Source organism: Gopherus evgoodei, unplaced genomic scaffold (assembly GCF_007399415.2).
Source record: "Gopherus evgoodei ecotype Sinaloan lineage unplaced genomic scaffold, rGopEvg1_v1.p scaffold_70_arrow_ctg1, whole genome shotgun sequence".
NCBI classification, from domain to species: domain Eukaryota; kingdom Metazoa; phylum Chordata; order Testudines; family Testudinidae; genus Gopherus; species Gopherus evgoodei.
Genome location: NW_022060091.1, coordinates 588,994 through 605,052, shown reverse-complemented (window position 1 = coordinate 605,052; position 16,059 = coordinate 588,994). Strand labels below are relative to the sequence as shown.

Below are 16,059 nucleotides of genomic sequence, written 5' to 3'. Positions count from 1 at the left end.
CAGATCAGTCACTCCATCTGAATTCATTTGAGCAATATATATTAACTGATGACTTTTCTCAGGGCCTCCTTCACCTCTTTGTTTCGCAGGTTGTAGATGAGGGGGTTGAGCATGGGAGTCAGGACTGTGTAGAAGACAGAGAACACTTTGTTCAGGGCTTTCAGTGTTTTGGTTTTTGGTAGCAGATACACAGTCATTAGGGTCCCATAGAAAACTGTAACCACAATGAGGTGAGAGGAGCAGGTGGAAAAGGCCTTTTGCCTTCCAGTGGTGGAAGGGATTCTCAGGATAGTAGCAATGATACAAACATAGGATGTCACAGTTAATAGAAATGGGCAAGGCGTGTTTATGGAGGCAAGTATGAAACTAACCAGTGTGATCATGCTGGTGTCACTGCAGGAGAAGAAATGGTCAATTTCATTGGGGCCACAGAATGTTAATTGCAACATAAACCACATTGTTATTACACAAGTTAGAAACTCACTTATCCAAGACTCTGTCGCTAACTGGAGACACAACCTGCTGTTCATCAGGGTTGCATAATGTAGGGGTTTGCATATCGCTAGATACCGATCATAAGACATCACTGCTAGGAGATAACATTCTGTAGTTATCAAACAACCAAAGCAATAAAACTGTGCAAAACAGCCACTGACAGAAATGGTTCTGTCTCCAGTCAGGAGACTGGCCAGTAACCTGGGCAGGATGGTCAAGGTATAACAGGTCTCCAAGCAGGACAAATTCCCCAGAAAGAAGTACATGGGAGTGTGAAGGTGCTGATCAGCCACAACTAGCGCAACAATGAGGATGTTCCCAGACATGGTCACAATGTAGATCACCAGGAAAACCAGGAAGAGAAGGATCTGCAGTTCAGGGAGATTCCCGAATCCCAGGAGAATGTATTCTGTAATGATCGTTTGATTGTCCTCTTCAGCTTTGTCTTCGAGGTGCATCTAGATGCAAATAAAAATACTGAAACTCAGAGACAGGACTTTCAAAGGCAGTAACATCCCATCAGCTTAAGCAAGTGCAGAAGGATAAGACATCCAGAGGCATTTAAGCACCCAAAGTTGCAGATAGGTGCCTAGTGGAATTTTCTAAAGTACTTAGGCAACCAATGTGCCTTAAGGCCAGATTTTTAAAGTTATTTAGGTGCTGCAGCACACAGCATCACAATGCCCAAGACTAAATCTTATTTTCCCAGATGTAGGCACTGAGGACTCTACATTCTTTTGACAGCCAATGGGATTTAGACTCCTCCATGCGTAAATCCCTTTTGAAAATGGAATTTAGGCTCCTCAGTCAGTTAGGCGTTGTTGCAATACTGAGCTGAGCAACCCTTAAATAGCTTTAAAAATCTGGGCCTGAGGGCTTTGCTGAATCAGGATCTTAATTCAAGCTATGCAGAGCCACAAAGGATCTGCTGTTCCTCAAAGGATGCTAGTCACTGGCAAGTTTTAGCCCACACTAAAAATGGTCAGCGGCAGTAAGAGAGAGTAAAGGAATGGCTTTAACAAGAATGATCTCACAGCCTTTCCTCACATGAATAAATCTGAGGTCTAATTCTGATCTCCCAAACTGTTTTTTGCAATATTAACTTCTGCCGGAGATCCTCCCATTTTACAGCTGCCCAGGTAAGTTCAGAGCCAGGAGCTGTAAATTCTGAGTAGTCAGACAGACAGGGCCTTTATAGTTCAATTGTTTTCCTAGTAGCGCACTGCATGGTCTAAGGTCCTTAATCAGCCTTCACTAAATGAGTATTCCCAAATACCCAGAACAATGGAAGTGTGCTGGTTACAAACCGAGCAACATCGTAGTATCTGAGCACCTCACAGTCTTTAATGCAGTGATACCCAATGCAGTGCCCGTGGGCACCATGGTGCTCACTGGGGCATTTATGTGCGCCCGCCTGGTGCTCAACAGGGGAAAGAAGCAGCAGCCCTGTGGTTGCTGGGGACAGAGAACTCCAGGGTTGTGGGCGCTGCTTCTCTTTTTCCCCAGGAGGCGCAGGGCTGCGCTTCTTCTGGCTCTGTGCCTGTCGGAGACAGAGAACTCCAAGGCTGCGGGCGCCGGTGCTCTCTCTCCCCGGCAAGTGCGGGGCTGCGGCTTCTCTCCAGCTTCAAGAAGAGAAGCTGCGGTCCCGCGCCTGCCAGGTACAGAGAACTGGGGGCTGCAGAGAAGCCGCAGCCCCACGCCTGCTGGGCACAGAGAACTCTGAGGCCTGTCTAGTGCCCATCAGGGGAGAGATTTCAGGGCCCCCTGCCAGGCACCTGCTTGCTCCACTGGTGGCTGGAGCTGGCCCTGTATGTGAGTATTCTTCCTGAACTGATACTGCTGTTTTCTTGTGCTTTGCAATTTATTATTTTTTTAACATTATGCTCCAAAATAAGAGGTTCAAATAAGAGAAAATGTATGTATTATTTCAGCCCAGAGTGGGAAGAATATTAAATATGATGTTTTTCGTATTATTTAATGCACAAATACAAAATAAGCCTTGAAAAATTGTTGGCGCCCATCACACTCTTCTGAAAACATGATTATGCTACTGGCCACAAAAAGGTTGGGGGCCACTGCCTTAATGCATTTATCCTTACAATACCACAGCGAGATTGGAAAAGGTTTCTGTGCCCATTGTACAGATGGAGAACTGAGGCCCAGAGGGACAGTTTGATAAGATACTTAGTGCCTAAAAATGCAGAGCAGTGCCCAGTGGGATTTTACAAAGTCCTTGATCAGCCTCAGTGCCTAACTCCCATTCAAGCCAAAGGATATTAGATGCCTAACCTGCTTAGATGCTTTTCAGCATTCCACTTGGTGCCCATCTACATCATTTGGTGCCTCAACATCTTTAAAATCTGGCCTAAGCAATTCCCCCAAAGGGCCCCAGGGAGCCTGCTGCAGAACAGAGAATTGACCCCACGTGTCCAACGTTCCAGGTTAGCCCCCTATCCAAATCTATCCAGAGCTATAGCTTGCCACATTATTCAGTTTCTTGAATTACTCAATGATCTCATATGATAGTGAGTTCCAGGAGACGACACATTGTGTAAAGAGAAAATTGTTTCATGTCTGAGAGCTAAAGGTGTTGTCTGTTAAGTTGATTGGGTCACTCTTGATTTGTAGGTGCACCTGATGGAGTTTCTCTGTCCAATTCATTAATCCTTAACCTCTCACATGTCCCATCTTGTTCATCTCCTCTTTCAGTGAAACTCCCTGAGTCTTTTCTGAGGCTGGGATATTCAAAGGGACCTAAAGAAATTAGACACTGTTGAAAAATCAAGGGGAATTGGTCACCTGACTCCCCTGAAATTCCCAGCCCCATTAAACTCTGCCCATCCATGCATCTGCTTCTCTTCTCACCCTCTGCTCCGTTCCCAGCCCCATGCAGTAAATGGGAAAAGAAGAGACGCTCTCTCCTCTCTTCCCCCAGCTCTGAGACAGCAGGTGCAGCTCAGGAGCCTGCATGTCAGCACCAGCAGAGCAGGGCGTGAGCATGCTCTCCTCATGCTAATGCCTGAGACACTGAGAGCAGGACCTTGACTAGCAGCGCAGCTGGGAAACTCCCTCTGCCCAGTGCCCTTCCCCATGCACAAAGGGAATCTCCCGAGCAGGCACATACAGACCCCTCTCCCTTTCCTCTCCTCCTTGGCACCCTGAGACACACTCTACTCCAGGCGCACTCTGCTGCCCACCTGAAGAGTGAGAGTGTCTGGGCCTGGATTTTGTGCAGCATCCCGGGTGCAACAGAACAGCTGGAACTCAGTGCTCCCAGCCACACTCTGCAGTGTTGCAGTTCAGCTCTGCTGGGGGTGGGGAAGGATGAGACCTATCAAGGGCAGAATAGGAAGTGTGGGGGATCAGGAGATGCACAACTATGATGTGCACCTGAGAGACAGCTCCTGCTGTGCTCCTTCCACTCCTGCACCATTTCCTCCCTATGAGAGATCCCCAGAATTTGATCCCGGGCTTGTCTAAACAGAGAGTTAGATCGTGGTAAGCTGGGGTGTGAATCTGCAGAGCACTAGCCTGCCACATACTAACACGCAGTGTGGACCCTGCTCCAGTGCACTAAACATTCCCTAGTGCTCATTGACCTACCCCCATTTCAAACAGCACTAGGGCAAAATCCACTAGGGGACTTTTAGTGTGTGATAGCTGGATCCGCGTGGCCCCTTTCCGCACAGCAACCTACCGCACTGTAGATTTCCACCCCAGCTTGCCACGCACTGGCTCCTTGTGTGGGCAAACCCCAGGAAGCTTCAGATTTACCTTTAATCCTCAGCAAGAAGCGTTGACCTCTGTGTTGATGCTGAGTGGGTGTGGGGATCTGGTTTCCACTTCCATGCTGCTCCCTTCTGTCTCCTGCTCTCAGAGTCTGTCTACAGGGTGGGGTAGTGCACTCAAGAGCAATGGGATTTCTAAAGGGAACTGGCTCATGTAGACTCTTGCTGGCGCCCACAGAAAGTTCCTTTGCGCACAACACTTTGAGGCACTTTAGAATTAAGACCCCACTATTGTGCACCATCACCCCGTATGGACAAACCCTTATTCATTCTGCCAAGACACCTACCTTCCACTGCTGCACTGGGCCGGCTCTTGATTTCTTGCCTGATACACACACACGTGTATATTACAAGGGGCCTCCATGCCTCCTGCTCTGGAGCCTTCTAGGGTTTATAGGGGAAAGCAGCCTCACTTGGCTCAGGCAGCTCTTGGGATCTCCACTGAGGCTGCTGCTAAGGATCCCTGCTTTGAAAGTGCCCTCAGGAGGGAATTCAATGCTATTGTGCTTGTTAAGACAGTGTAAACATCAAGGCCATTGACTACTGAGCCCTAGTCTCCGCTACAGAGTTAGGCTGTGCAAAGGTTTTTTCCCCAATCTGAACTTTAGGGTACAGATGGTGGTGACCTGCATGGACCTTTCTAAGCTGAATTACTAGCTTAGATATGGTACGCTGCCACCAGCCAAAATTGAGTGTTTGGCACACTTCTATTTCCCCAAAACTTTCCCTCCCTGGGCAGCCTTGAGAGACTTCACCAATTCCCTGGTGAACAAAGATCCAAACTCCCCGGATCTTAGAAACAAGGAGAAATTAACCCTTCTCCCTCCTTTCCCCCCACCAGTCCCTGGTGAGTTCAGACCCAATCCCCTTAGGTCTAAAAACAAGGAAAAATCAATCAGGTACTTAAAAGTCAAGCTTTTAATTAAAGAAAGAAAAAAGTAAAAATTATCTCTCTAAAATCAGGATGGAAAAATGCTTACAGGGTATTCAGATTCGTATAGGCTAAAGAGACCCCCCCCAGCCTTAGATTCAAAGTTACAGCAAACAGAGGTAAAAATCCTTCCAGCAAAATAGAAACTCATTTACAAGTTGAAAAACAAACAAACATAAGACTAATCCGCCTAGCCTGGCTATACTTACAATTTTGAACATGAAAGACTGATTCAGAAAGATTTGGAGAGCCTGGATGTACGTCTGGTCTGGTCCCTCTCAGTCCCGAAAGCAAACAACACCCAAAACAAAGAACACAAACAAAGGCTTCCCTCCACCGAGATTTGAAAGTATCTTGTCCCCCTATTGGTCCTTTGGTAAGGTGTCAGCCAGGTTTACTGAGTTTCTTAACTCTTTACAGGTAAAAGAGACATTAACCCTTAACTATCTGTTTATGACAGGCTTGAGTCAAGGCATCTTATGTCGAACTAACTATGGAAGCGTTTACACTTAAATTTCACTCCCGCTGATGTAACTGCCCCACTACGCCATCTTAATAACTGAACCTCCACGAGCAGCATAGAGTCAAGGTTGATGTAGTTAGTGTCAATGTAGACATTGCATTGCTTATGTCGAATATTATTGGCTTTCAGGAGCTTTCCCACGATGCCCCACACTGTCAGTGCAATCGTCGTGAGTACTGCTGGTGAGGTCAAGCACCGCCAACACAAGGAGCAAAGTGTAGACACGCTCGAGCGATGTAATTACTGCGGCGACTGTCTGCTGGCGTAAGTTAGGTCGACTTAAATTTGTAGTGTAGATATGTCCTGAGTTAGAGAAGAATGAGTTCCTTAAGTTTTGGCCCATAGAAGTTATTCTTTGCTGACTGTCTGGGCTAGCTTGCCCATTCCTGGGTGAATTAACAGGTGTGTTGCCTGTAAGACCTGGGAGGTAACTGTTGTGCTCTACTCAGCACTGGTGAGGCCTCAGCTGGAGTAGTGTGTCCAGTTCTGGGTACTGCACTTTAAGAGGGATGCAGAAAAATTAGACACAATCCAGAGGAGAGCAACAAAAATGATAAAGAGGTTTAGAAAACTTGACTTGTGAGGAAAAGTAGAAAGAATTGGGCGTGTTTATTCTGGAGAAGAGAAGGGTGAGGGGGGACGTGGTAACAGTCTTCAGAGATGTACCAGGATGTTAAAAAATTGATAATGATCCATCGTTCTCCACGTGCACCGAGAGTAGGACAAGAAGGAAACTATAACAAAACATGCAGAGGAGAGGGGAGGAGCACTTTGGAATCAAAGAGCAACTGTGTGGCCCAGTGGAGAAGCCACTGGATTGAGATTATTCCCAGCTCTGCGACTGGCCTGTTGGATGACCATGTGCCTCAGAGTCCCATCTGTAAAATGAGAATAATGATTCAAGCTCTTGGAGTTGTGTTGATGGAAAGTACAATATAAAAACTAGGTCTTTTGATTATTACCGAGTCACAGTTGCGCATCAACTGCAAACCTAGGTAAGAACGACAGTTGTCTAAATGGCCAGTAACTCCCACCAACAAACATTGCTCCTTCTGTTTAAAACACTAGGAAATAAAATGTCACAAAAAAATCTTTGTTAAAGCAGAGTTAAGGTGCCCAGTGATAGCTCAGGCCCTTCCCAAAGGCTGAGTTCAGCAAAACTCTGACTTCTGAGAACCAGGAAACAGAGAGAGGAGATAAATGCCCACACAACCTTAACTCTGCCCTATTTGTGCGATACCCCAAAATACTCACACCACACATTCCCACTCTACCTTGTCACTGCAGTGGCCAGGTGCTTCCTGCCATGGCCCTATGTTCAAATCCTGATCCTACTCCCCTGACAGGATACCACACTTGTAAACTGTAACGGCCATTTAAAACCCTTTTCCAGCTCGAGTTGCTGAAGACAGAGGAGAGTATTGTCGCACTGTGGCAACACAGGCTTTTCAAGAGGACCTGGCTCACTCATGCCATCCCCGATTACCAGGATAGAAGGGCTGTCAGGCTGTCTGGAGTGGTTGAAGAGCACGGGTACCAACCTCAGGGCAGACTGTTCAGAAGCAGCGCACAACCCCCATATTGGCTGTGAGTTCTAGACTTAGATTTCACCAACCGAGTATCAAGTGGGACCTCCTCAAGCACTACAATAGCCTTAACATGGAGTCACAGACTGTTCCCTTGGACACTCCAGTCTCTCTTAACACCCAAGTAAGCCTGCCTTTGTGATAGATGGCCACTTCCACCAAAAATCACAATAATATTCAGGGAGCTGACTGCTGGCAGGCAAAGTCCTGGCTTCCCCATGCTAAGCAGAGATGTCAGTGGTTGCTGCACAATCCTGGGAAACTGCAAGAAACATCATAGGGACATATAATAAAATTAAAAGATGGCAAATTCTGAACCAATAAATACCTTTTTCCACGATAGAAGCAGCAAGGAATCCTGTGGCACCTTATAGACTAACAGACGTTTTGGAGCATGAGCTTTCGTGGGTGAATACCCACTTCCTCAGATGCGTGTAGTGGAAATTTCCACGATGTGTGATTAGTCTGTAGTCATCAAAGTGGGACTTGATATTTGTATGGCTAACAAGAATAATCAGAGTTATCATAGGCAATGACGATAATTCCTGTTACTCTAAGCAGCATATTGGATTGTTTTTCTCTAGGCACCAGATAGAGACACAAACACTCACACACTCTCAACTATTCTGCTGCAAGAAAAAGACAACCTTGAGTAGATGCTGAGGGCATTAGGGTTCAAACCTCCCCAAATACAATGTGTATCTCCATGCCAGGGAGAGATTGTGTATTTTTACCTCTTTTTAACACAAGTGGCTAGTCACAGTTTGGAGCCGTGAGGATGTCCCAGTCGGAAGTAGAAATTGATGGAGTCTGATATTTTCTTTGACCCAGTTTCATTTATTGACAAGAAATGTACAAAGTCCGACTTCCCTGAATGCATTAGGAACCAAGATCAAGAGAAGCAGCTTTTTTGCTAACCACCCCCCAGTCTCATTAGCCATCTCATTCAATCTAAATGGTCACTTTTTCCAGGCTCGCATTGGGCTACTGTTTGCCTTCCTTGTTTTTTTCCCTCAGTCTCCCTCTCTCAGTTCTGTGTGTTCTCTTTCTGTGTTCTTTCACACACCAGCCTGTGCTCAGCCAAACCCTTCTGCCCACTCAGTCCAAATTCCTGGGCAGGTTCACACACTGTTTGTCTTAGGTGGAAGAGGGGGCTTCTGATGAGCTCATCCTGACAGTTATGTGAATAGAAGGGGTGTCCACACATCAGTTAGAATAAGATTTTTAACTCAACCATAACAAGATTTGGTCCAGGTCATAATGACATCCCTCACCTCAGGGGAGGCGCAGGCTTGATCCCACCCTACAACATCCACATAGCTATTTTTAGCATGCCAGGACAAGTCCTGCTAGAATGAGTCTACCTACCCAGCCTGGGAGGCTCACCTTCAGCTGCCGTGTAGACGACCCTCATTGATGCAACTACTGTCACGCCTTCAATTAGTTTCTGTGTATTAATTTGAATCAGAGGCCTATGGATTAAAGTACTATTTAATGGGTAGAATTTTCAAAAGCACCGAAGTGACTTCAGAGCTTAAGTTTCCGCTTTCAGAAGGACCTAAGGACGGGGGAATCTGTGGGCTTGTCTACATCAGAAAGTTGCAGCACTGGTGAGGGAGTTACAGCGCTGCAACTTTGAAGGTGTACACATCTGCAGGGCACCACCAGCGCTGCAACTCCCTGTTTGCAGCGCTGGCCGTACTCCCGTTTTGTCTCGGGTGTAGAGGATCCAGCGCTGGTGATCCAGCGCTGGTAATCCAATGTAGACACTTACCAGCGCTTTTCTTGACCTCCGTGGAAGGAGGAAGCCTCTGGTAATCAAGCTGGTCTCCTTTCCCGGTTTGCTCTCTCGTTCCCGGAACCCCGAGCAAGCAGGTCCCCTTCCCTGAGGTTTGCTGGGTGGCTCCGGGAACGCGAGAGCAAACCGCGGCGAAGCTGATCTCCTTTCCCGGTTTGCTCTCTCGTTCCCGGAACCCCGAGCAAGCAGGTCTCCTTCCCTGCGGTTTGCTGGGTGGCTCCGGGAACGCGAGAGCAAACCGCGGCGAAGCTGATCTCCTTTCCCGGTTTGCTCTCTCGTTCCCGGAACCCCGAGCAAGCAGGTCCCCTTCCCTGCGGTTTGCTGGGTGGCTCCGGGAACGCGAGAGCAAACCGCGGCGAAGCTGATCTCCTTTCCCGGTTTGCTCTCTCGTTCCCGGAACCCCGAGCAAGCAGGTCTCCTTCCCTGCGGTTTGCTGGGTGGCTCCGGGAACGCGAGAGCAAACCGCGGCGAAGCTGGTCTCCTTTCCCGGTTTGCTCTCGCGTTCCAGAACCCCCCTTGAAGCCGCCCAACAGCGCTGCAGTGTGGCCACATCTAACACCACTTGCAGCGCTGGTTGCTGTAAGTGTGGCCACTCTGCAGCGCTGGCCCTATACAGCTGTACTAATACAGCTGTAACAACCAGCGCTGCAAAATTTTAGATGTAGACATGGTCTGTGTCTCATAGAAAGTCAATGAGATTTATGCTTCTAAGTCAGCTAGACACTTTTGGAAATTTTACCCAATGTGCTTCAGGATGAAAGAAGCTGGTACTTTTCAAATATGCCATGAGTAGCATTTCCTCCATGCCTATCTGCTGGTTTTGAACTTGACACTGATTTTCTTGTTGTTGTTGCTGTAGCAAAGAGGTTGCATCAACACAAATCATTCACATCATTTATTTTATTTTGATAGCCATTAATCTGTTTTGGGTCTGACACACTGGGTCTTAGGGAATATGTACATTGCAATGTTAGCCCAAACTCAGGCTTGAGGATTTCAATCTGACAAACACACATTCAACCACTATTCTACACCTTTTGAGAAGATAATTAAGCCTCCTTTTGACATGGCCTCTGATCAAGATATGGTTTCATATGCCCCGGCAAAAGGAGGTATATGGGATCCCCTAGAATAACAATGGAAACAGTAATTCCATTAATGACATTGTCATTTGGAATAGTGTTCCGGCCAGTCCATGAAGGTAGATGCCTGACTGACAGAAAACCCTGGCATCAGGAACTTTTCCAGGGCAGCCCATGTTGGCATCCATAACTTTGCCTCTGTGGTCCCCAATGGCCTGAATACCCATGGAGTAGTACCTTTTACGGTGTCTGTACTCTGGCTCCTTGTGTACATAAAATCATGGCCCTAGTGCAATTTCTGGTCATCCCAGGTCTTCATGAGGATGGGGTACCACCAGTCTGTGCTTGCGGCTCTGCTTCAGAAGCACCAATCTACACAGGGGACATCAGAGACTCTCCCAAGACCCATGAGCAGTATCAGCCAATTTGAGTCTGCCAGGTCTGTATCACCCTCATCCTCCTCCAACAGATGCCTTCTTCTACAGGTCAGAAAATGCCCCTGAAATGTCCACCAGTGACTCATAAAAGCTCTGCCCATTGCCTGAAACAGGAGTGAAAGCACAAGCAAGACAAGTGCTTCAAACATTGACTGTGACGGGTTAGATCAAAGAAACCCTTCTGGGAGCTGCAACCTGAGTGCCCAGACTACTTCTACCTCTGCTTTCTCTGACAGCTCAGGACTTCAGCATCTGTCTTGCTGAGCCACCTATTCCCGTCTGCTCCAACAAAGACCCAGGGTCTGAATTACTTGCCCCAAAGCTGCAGGTTTATGAAAGCAGCTAACAGAAGTGTGCTTGTCTTTAGCGTTCAGATGCCCAACTCCCAATGGGGTCTAAACTCAAATAAATCAGTTTAACGCTGTATAAAGCTTATGCAGGACAAACTCATACATTGTTCACCCTCTATAACACTGATAGAGAGATAAGCACATTTGTTTGCCCATCAGGTATTTATACATACTCTGGGTTAATTAATAAATATAAAGTGATTTTATTCAATACAGAAAATAGGATTTAAGTGGTCCCAAGTAGTAACAGACAGAAAAAACTAAGTCACCAAACAAAATAATATAAAACGCGCAAATCTATGTCTAATCCATCTGAATACAGATAAGATCCTCGCCAATTCCAGAATGCTCCCTTTTACAGACTAAACTCCTTTTAGGCAGTAGCAAATATCAGCTTTAGCCATGGATGGGAATGTCATCAACCCAAAACATAGCATGTCCTGACATTCCACAAAGCAGTTCCCATTGGTGTGAGGTTGGCCCTACTAGATGTCAACTTTCTTACTCGTTAACCCAGATAGGTTCCTTCAAAGATCAGTGACTCCATCTGAATTCATTTGAGCAACATGTATTACCGGATGACTTTTCTCAGGGCCTCCTTCACCTCTTTGTTTCGCAGGCTGTAGATGAGGGGGTTGATCATGGGAGTCAGGACTGTGTAGAAGACAGAGAACAGTTTGTTCAGGGCTTTCAGTGTATTGGTTTTTGGTAGCAGATACACAGTCATTAGGGTCCCATAGAAAACTGTAACCACAATGAGGTGAGAGGAGCAGGTGGAAAAGGCCTTTTGCCTTCCAGTGATGGAAGGGATTCTCAGGATAGTAGCAATGATACAAACATAGGATGTCACAGTTAATAGAAATGGGCAAGGCGTGTTTATGGAGGTGAGTATGAAACTAACCAGTGTGATCATGCTGGTGTCACTGCAGGAGAGTTTTAGCATTGGAGAAAAATCACAAAAGAAATGGTCAATTTCACTGGGGCCACAGAATGTTAATTGTGACATAAACCACATTGTTATTACACAAGTTACAAATCCACTTATCCAAGACCCCGCTGCTAGCTGGAGGCACAACCTGCTGTTCATCAGGGCTGCATAATGCAGGGGGTTGCATATCGCTAAATATCGATCATAAGACATCGCTGCTAGGAGATAACATTCTGTAGCTGCCAGAGAACCAAAGCAATAAAGCTGTGCAAAACAGCCACTGACAGAAATTGTTCTGTCTCCAGTCAGGAGACTGACCAGTAACCTGGGCAAGATGGTGGAGGTGTAGCAGGTCTCCAAGCAGGACAAGTTCCCCAGGAAGAAATACATGGGGGTGTGAAGGTGTTGATCAGCCACAACTAGCACAATGATGAGCATGTTCCCAGACACGGTCACAATGTAGATCACCAGGAAAACCAGGAAGGAAAGGATCTGCAGTTGAGGGAGATTCCCGAATCCAAGAAGGATGAATTCTGTGATGATCGTTCGATTGTCCTTTTCTGCTTGCTCTATGAGGTGCATCTATGTACCAAGGAAAATACTAAAACTCAGAGAAGGGACTTTGAAAAGGAGAAACATCCCATCAGCTTAAGCAAGTGCAGAAGGACAGATATCCAGAGGCATTTAAGCACCAAAGTTGCAGATAGGCACCTAGTGGGATTTTCAAAAGTACTTAGGCAACCAATGTGCCTTAAGGTCAGATTTTTCAAGCTATTTAGGTGCTGCAGCACACAGCATTGCAATGCCCAAGACTAAATCTCATTTTCTCAGATTTAAGCTCTGAGAAGTCTACAGTCTATTGACAGCCAATGGGATTTAGACTCCTCCATGCCTAAATCCCTTTTGAAAATGAAATTTAAGCTCCTAAATCAATTGAGCGTTGTTGCAACACAGAGCTCAGCAACCTCTAAATAGCTTTAAAAACCTGAGCCTGAGGGCTTTGCTGAATCAGGACGTTAATTCAAGGTATGCTGAGCCACAAAGGATCTGCTGTTCCTTAAAGGATGCTAGCCACTGGCAAATTTTAACCCACACTAAAAATGGTCAGTGGCGGTAAGAGAGAGTAAAGGAATGGATTTAACAAGAACAATCTCACAGCCTTTCCTCACATCAATAAATCTATGAGGTCTATTTCTGATCTCCCAAACTGTTTTTTGCAATATTAACTTCTGCCAGAGAACCTCCCATTCTACAGCTGCCCAGCTTAGGTCAGAGCCAGGAGCTGTAAATTCTGAGTAGTGAGACAGACAGAGCCTTTGTAGATCAATTGTTTTCCTAGTAGGACACTGCATGGTCTAAGGTCCTTAATCAGCCTTCACTCTGTGACTATTCCCCAATACCCAAAACAATGGAAGTGTGTTGGTTACAGATTGAGCAAAATTGTAGTATCTGAGCACCTCACAGTCCTTAATGTATTTATCCTTACAATACCACAGTGAGATTGGAAAAGGTTTCTGTGCCCATTGTACAGATGGAGAACTGAGGCCCAGAGGGACAGTTTGATAAGATACTTAGTGCCTAAAAATGCAGAGCAGTGCCCAGTGGGATTTTACCAAGTACTTGATCAGCCTCAGTGCCTAACTCCCATTCAAGCCAAAGGATATTAGATGCCTAACCTGCTAAGATGCTTTTCAGCATTCCACTTGGTGCCCATCTACATCATTTGGTGCCTCAACACCTTTAAAATCTGGCTTAAGCATTTCCCCCAAAGGGCCCCAGGGAGCCTGCTGGAGAACAGAGAATTGACCTCACATGTCCAACACCCCAGGTTAGCCCCCTATCCAAATCTATCCAGAGCTATAGCTTGCCACATTGTTCAGTTTCCTGAATTACTCAATGATCTCATATGACAGTGAGTTCCAGGAGACAACGACACATTGTGTAAAGAGAAAATTGTTTCATGTCTGAGTGCTAAAGGTGGTGTCTGTTAAGTTGATTGGGTCACTCTTGATTTGTAGGTGCACCTGATGGAGTTTCTCTGTCCAATTCATTAATCCTTAACATCTCACATGTCCCACCTTGTTCATCTCCTCTTTCAGTGAAACTCCCTGAGTCTTTTCTGAGGCTGGGATATTCAAAGGGACCTAAAGAAATTAGACACTGTTGAAAAATCAAGGGGAATTGGTCACTTGACTCCCCTGAAATTCCCAGCCCCATTAAACTCTGCCCATCCATGCATCTGCTTCTCTTCTCACCCTCTGCTCCGTTCCCAGCCCCATGCTGTAAATGGGAAAAGAAGAGACGCTCTCTCCTCTCTTCCCCCAGCTCTGAGTCAGCAGGTGCAGCTCAGGAGCCTGCATGTCAGCACCAGCAGAGCAGGATGTGAACATGCTCTCCTCATGCTAATGCCTGAGACACTGAGAGCAGGACCTTGACTAGCAGCGCAGCTGGGAAACTCCCTCTGCCCAATGCCCTTCCCCATGCACAAAGGGAATCTCTCGAGCAGGCACATATTTACTCCTCTCCCATTCCTCTCCTCCTTGGCACCCTGAGACACACTCCTCCCCAGGTGCACTCTGCTGCCCAGCTGAAGAGTGAGAGTGTCTGGGCCTGGATTTTGTGCAGCATCCCAGGTGCAACAGAACAGCTGGAACTCAATGCTCCCAGCCACGCTCTGCAGTGTTGCAGTTCAGCTCTGTTGGGGGTGGGGAAGGATGAGACATATCAAGGGCAGAATACGAAGTGAGAGGGAGCAGGAGATGCACAACTACGATATGCGCCTGAGAGACAGCTTCGGCTGTGCCCTTTCCCACTACTGCACCATTTCCCTCCTATGAGATCCCCAGGATCTGACCACGGGCTTGTCTAAACAGAGAGTTAGATCGTGGTAAGCTGGGGTGTGAATCTGCAGAGCACTTGCCTGCCACGTACTAGCACGCTGTGTGGACCCTGCTCCAGTGCACTAAATATTCCCTAATGCGCATTGACCTACACCCATTTCAAACAGTATTAGGCAAAATCCACTAGGGGACTTTTAGTGTGTGATAGCTGGATCCGTGCAGCCCCTTACTGCACAGCAACCTACCGCACTGTAGATTTCCACCCCAGCTTGCCACGCACTGACTCCTTGTGTGGACAAACCCCAGGAAGGTTCAGATTTACCTTTATTCCTCAGCTAGAAGTGGTGACCTGTGCATCAATGCTGAGTGCGTGTGGGGATCCGGTTTCCATTTCCATGCTGCTCCCCTCTGCCTCCTGCTCTCAGAATCTACCAGGTGGGGTAATGCACTCAAGAGCAATGGGATTTCTAAAGGGCACCAAGGTCCAGCACACAAACTGGCTCGTGTAGACTCTTGCTGGTGCCCACGGAAAGTTCCTTTGTGCACAACTCATTGAGGCACTTTGGAATTAAGACCCCACTGTGGTGCACCATCACCCCGTATGGACAAACCCTTATTCGTTCTGCCAAGACACCTACCTTCCACTGCTGCACTGGGCCGGCTCTTGACTTCTTGCTTGATACACACATCCGTGTATATTACAAGGGGCCTCCATGCCTCCTGCTCTGGAGCCTTCCAGGCTTTATAGGGGAAAGCAGCCTCACATTGGCTCAGGCAGCTCTTGGGATCTCCACTGAGGCTGCTGCTAATGATCCCTGCTTTGAAAGTGCCCTCAGGAGGGAATTCAATGCTATGATGCTTGTTAAGACAGTGTGAACATCATGGCCATTGACTACTGAGGCCTGGTCTCCACTACAGAGTTAGGCTGACTCAAGGCACCTTATGTTGACCTGTGGAAGCGTTTACACTTAAATTTCACTCCTGCTGATGTAACTGCCCCACTACGCCGACTTAATAACCCCACCTCCACGAGTGGCATAGAGTCAAGGTTGATATAGTTAGTGTCAATGTAGACACTGCGTTGCTTACGTTGAATGTTATTGGCTTTCAGGAGCCTTCCCACGATGCCCCACACTGTCAGTGTAATTGGCACGAGTGCACCTGGTGAGGTCACGCACCGCTGACATAAGGAGCAAAGTGCAGACACGTAAGAGCGATGTAATTACTGTGGCGAATGTCTGCTGGCGTATGATAGGTCGACAATTTTGTAGTGTAGACATGACCTGAGTTAGAGAAGAATG

At 47.0% G+C, this 16,059-nt stretch overlaps 2 protein-coding genes across 2 annotated transcripts; both read right to left on the bottom strand.

Annotated features, from left to right (window-relative positions):
- Positions 1-41: 41 nt before the first annotated feature.
- On the bottom strand, positions 42-953 carry LOC115643769 (olfactory receptor 11A1-like). Its single transcript, XM_030547752.1, has one exon. The coding sequence runs from the start codon at positions 951-953 to the stop codon at positions 42-44; it is 912 nt and encodes a 303-aa protein (XP_030403612.1).
- Positions 954-11,561: 10,608 nt separating this feature from the next.
- Positions 11,562-12,500, bottom strand: LOC115643777 (olfactory receptor 6B1-like). The gene has a single exon (XM_030547761.1). It carries the CDS (start codon positions 12,498-12,500, stop codon positions 11,562-11,564), a length of 939 nt encoding a protein of 312 aa, XP_030403621.1.
- Between the last annotated feature and the right edge of the window lie 3,559 nt (positions 12,501-16,059).

Excerpts from the sequence above, each read along its gene's own strand:
- LOC115643777 (XM_030547761.1), bottom strand. The coding sequence starts at position 12,500 with ATGCACCTCATAGAGCAAGCAGAAAAGGACAATCGAACGATCATCACA.
- LOC115643769 (XM_030547752.1), bottom strand. The coding sequence starts at position 953 with ATGCACCTCGAAGACAAAGCTGAAGAGGACAATCAAACGATCATTACA.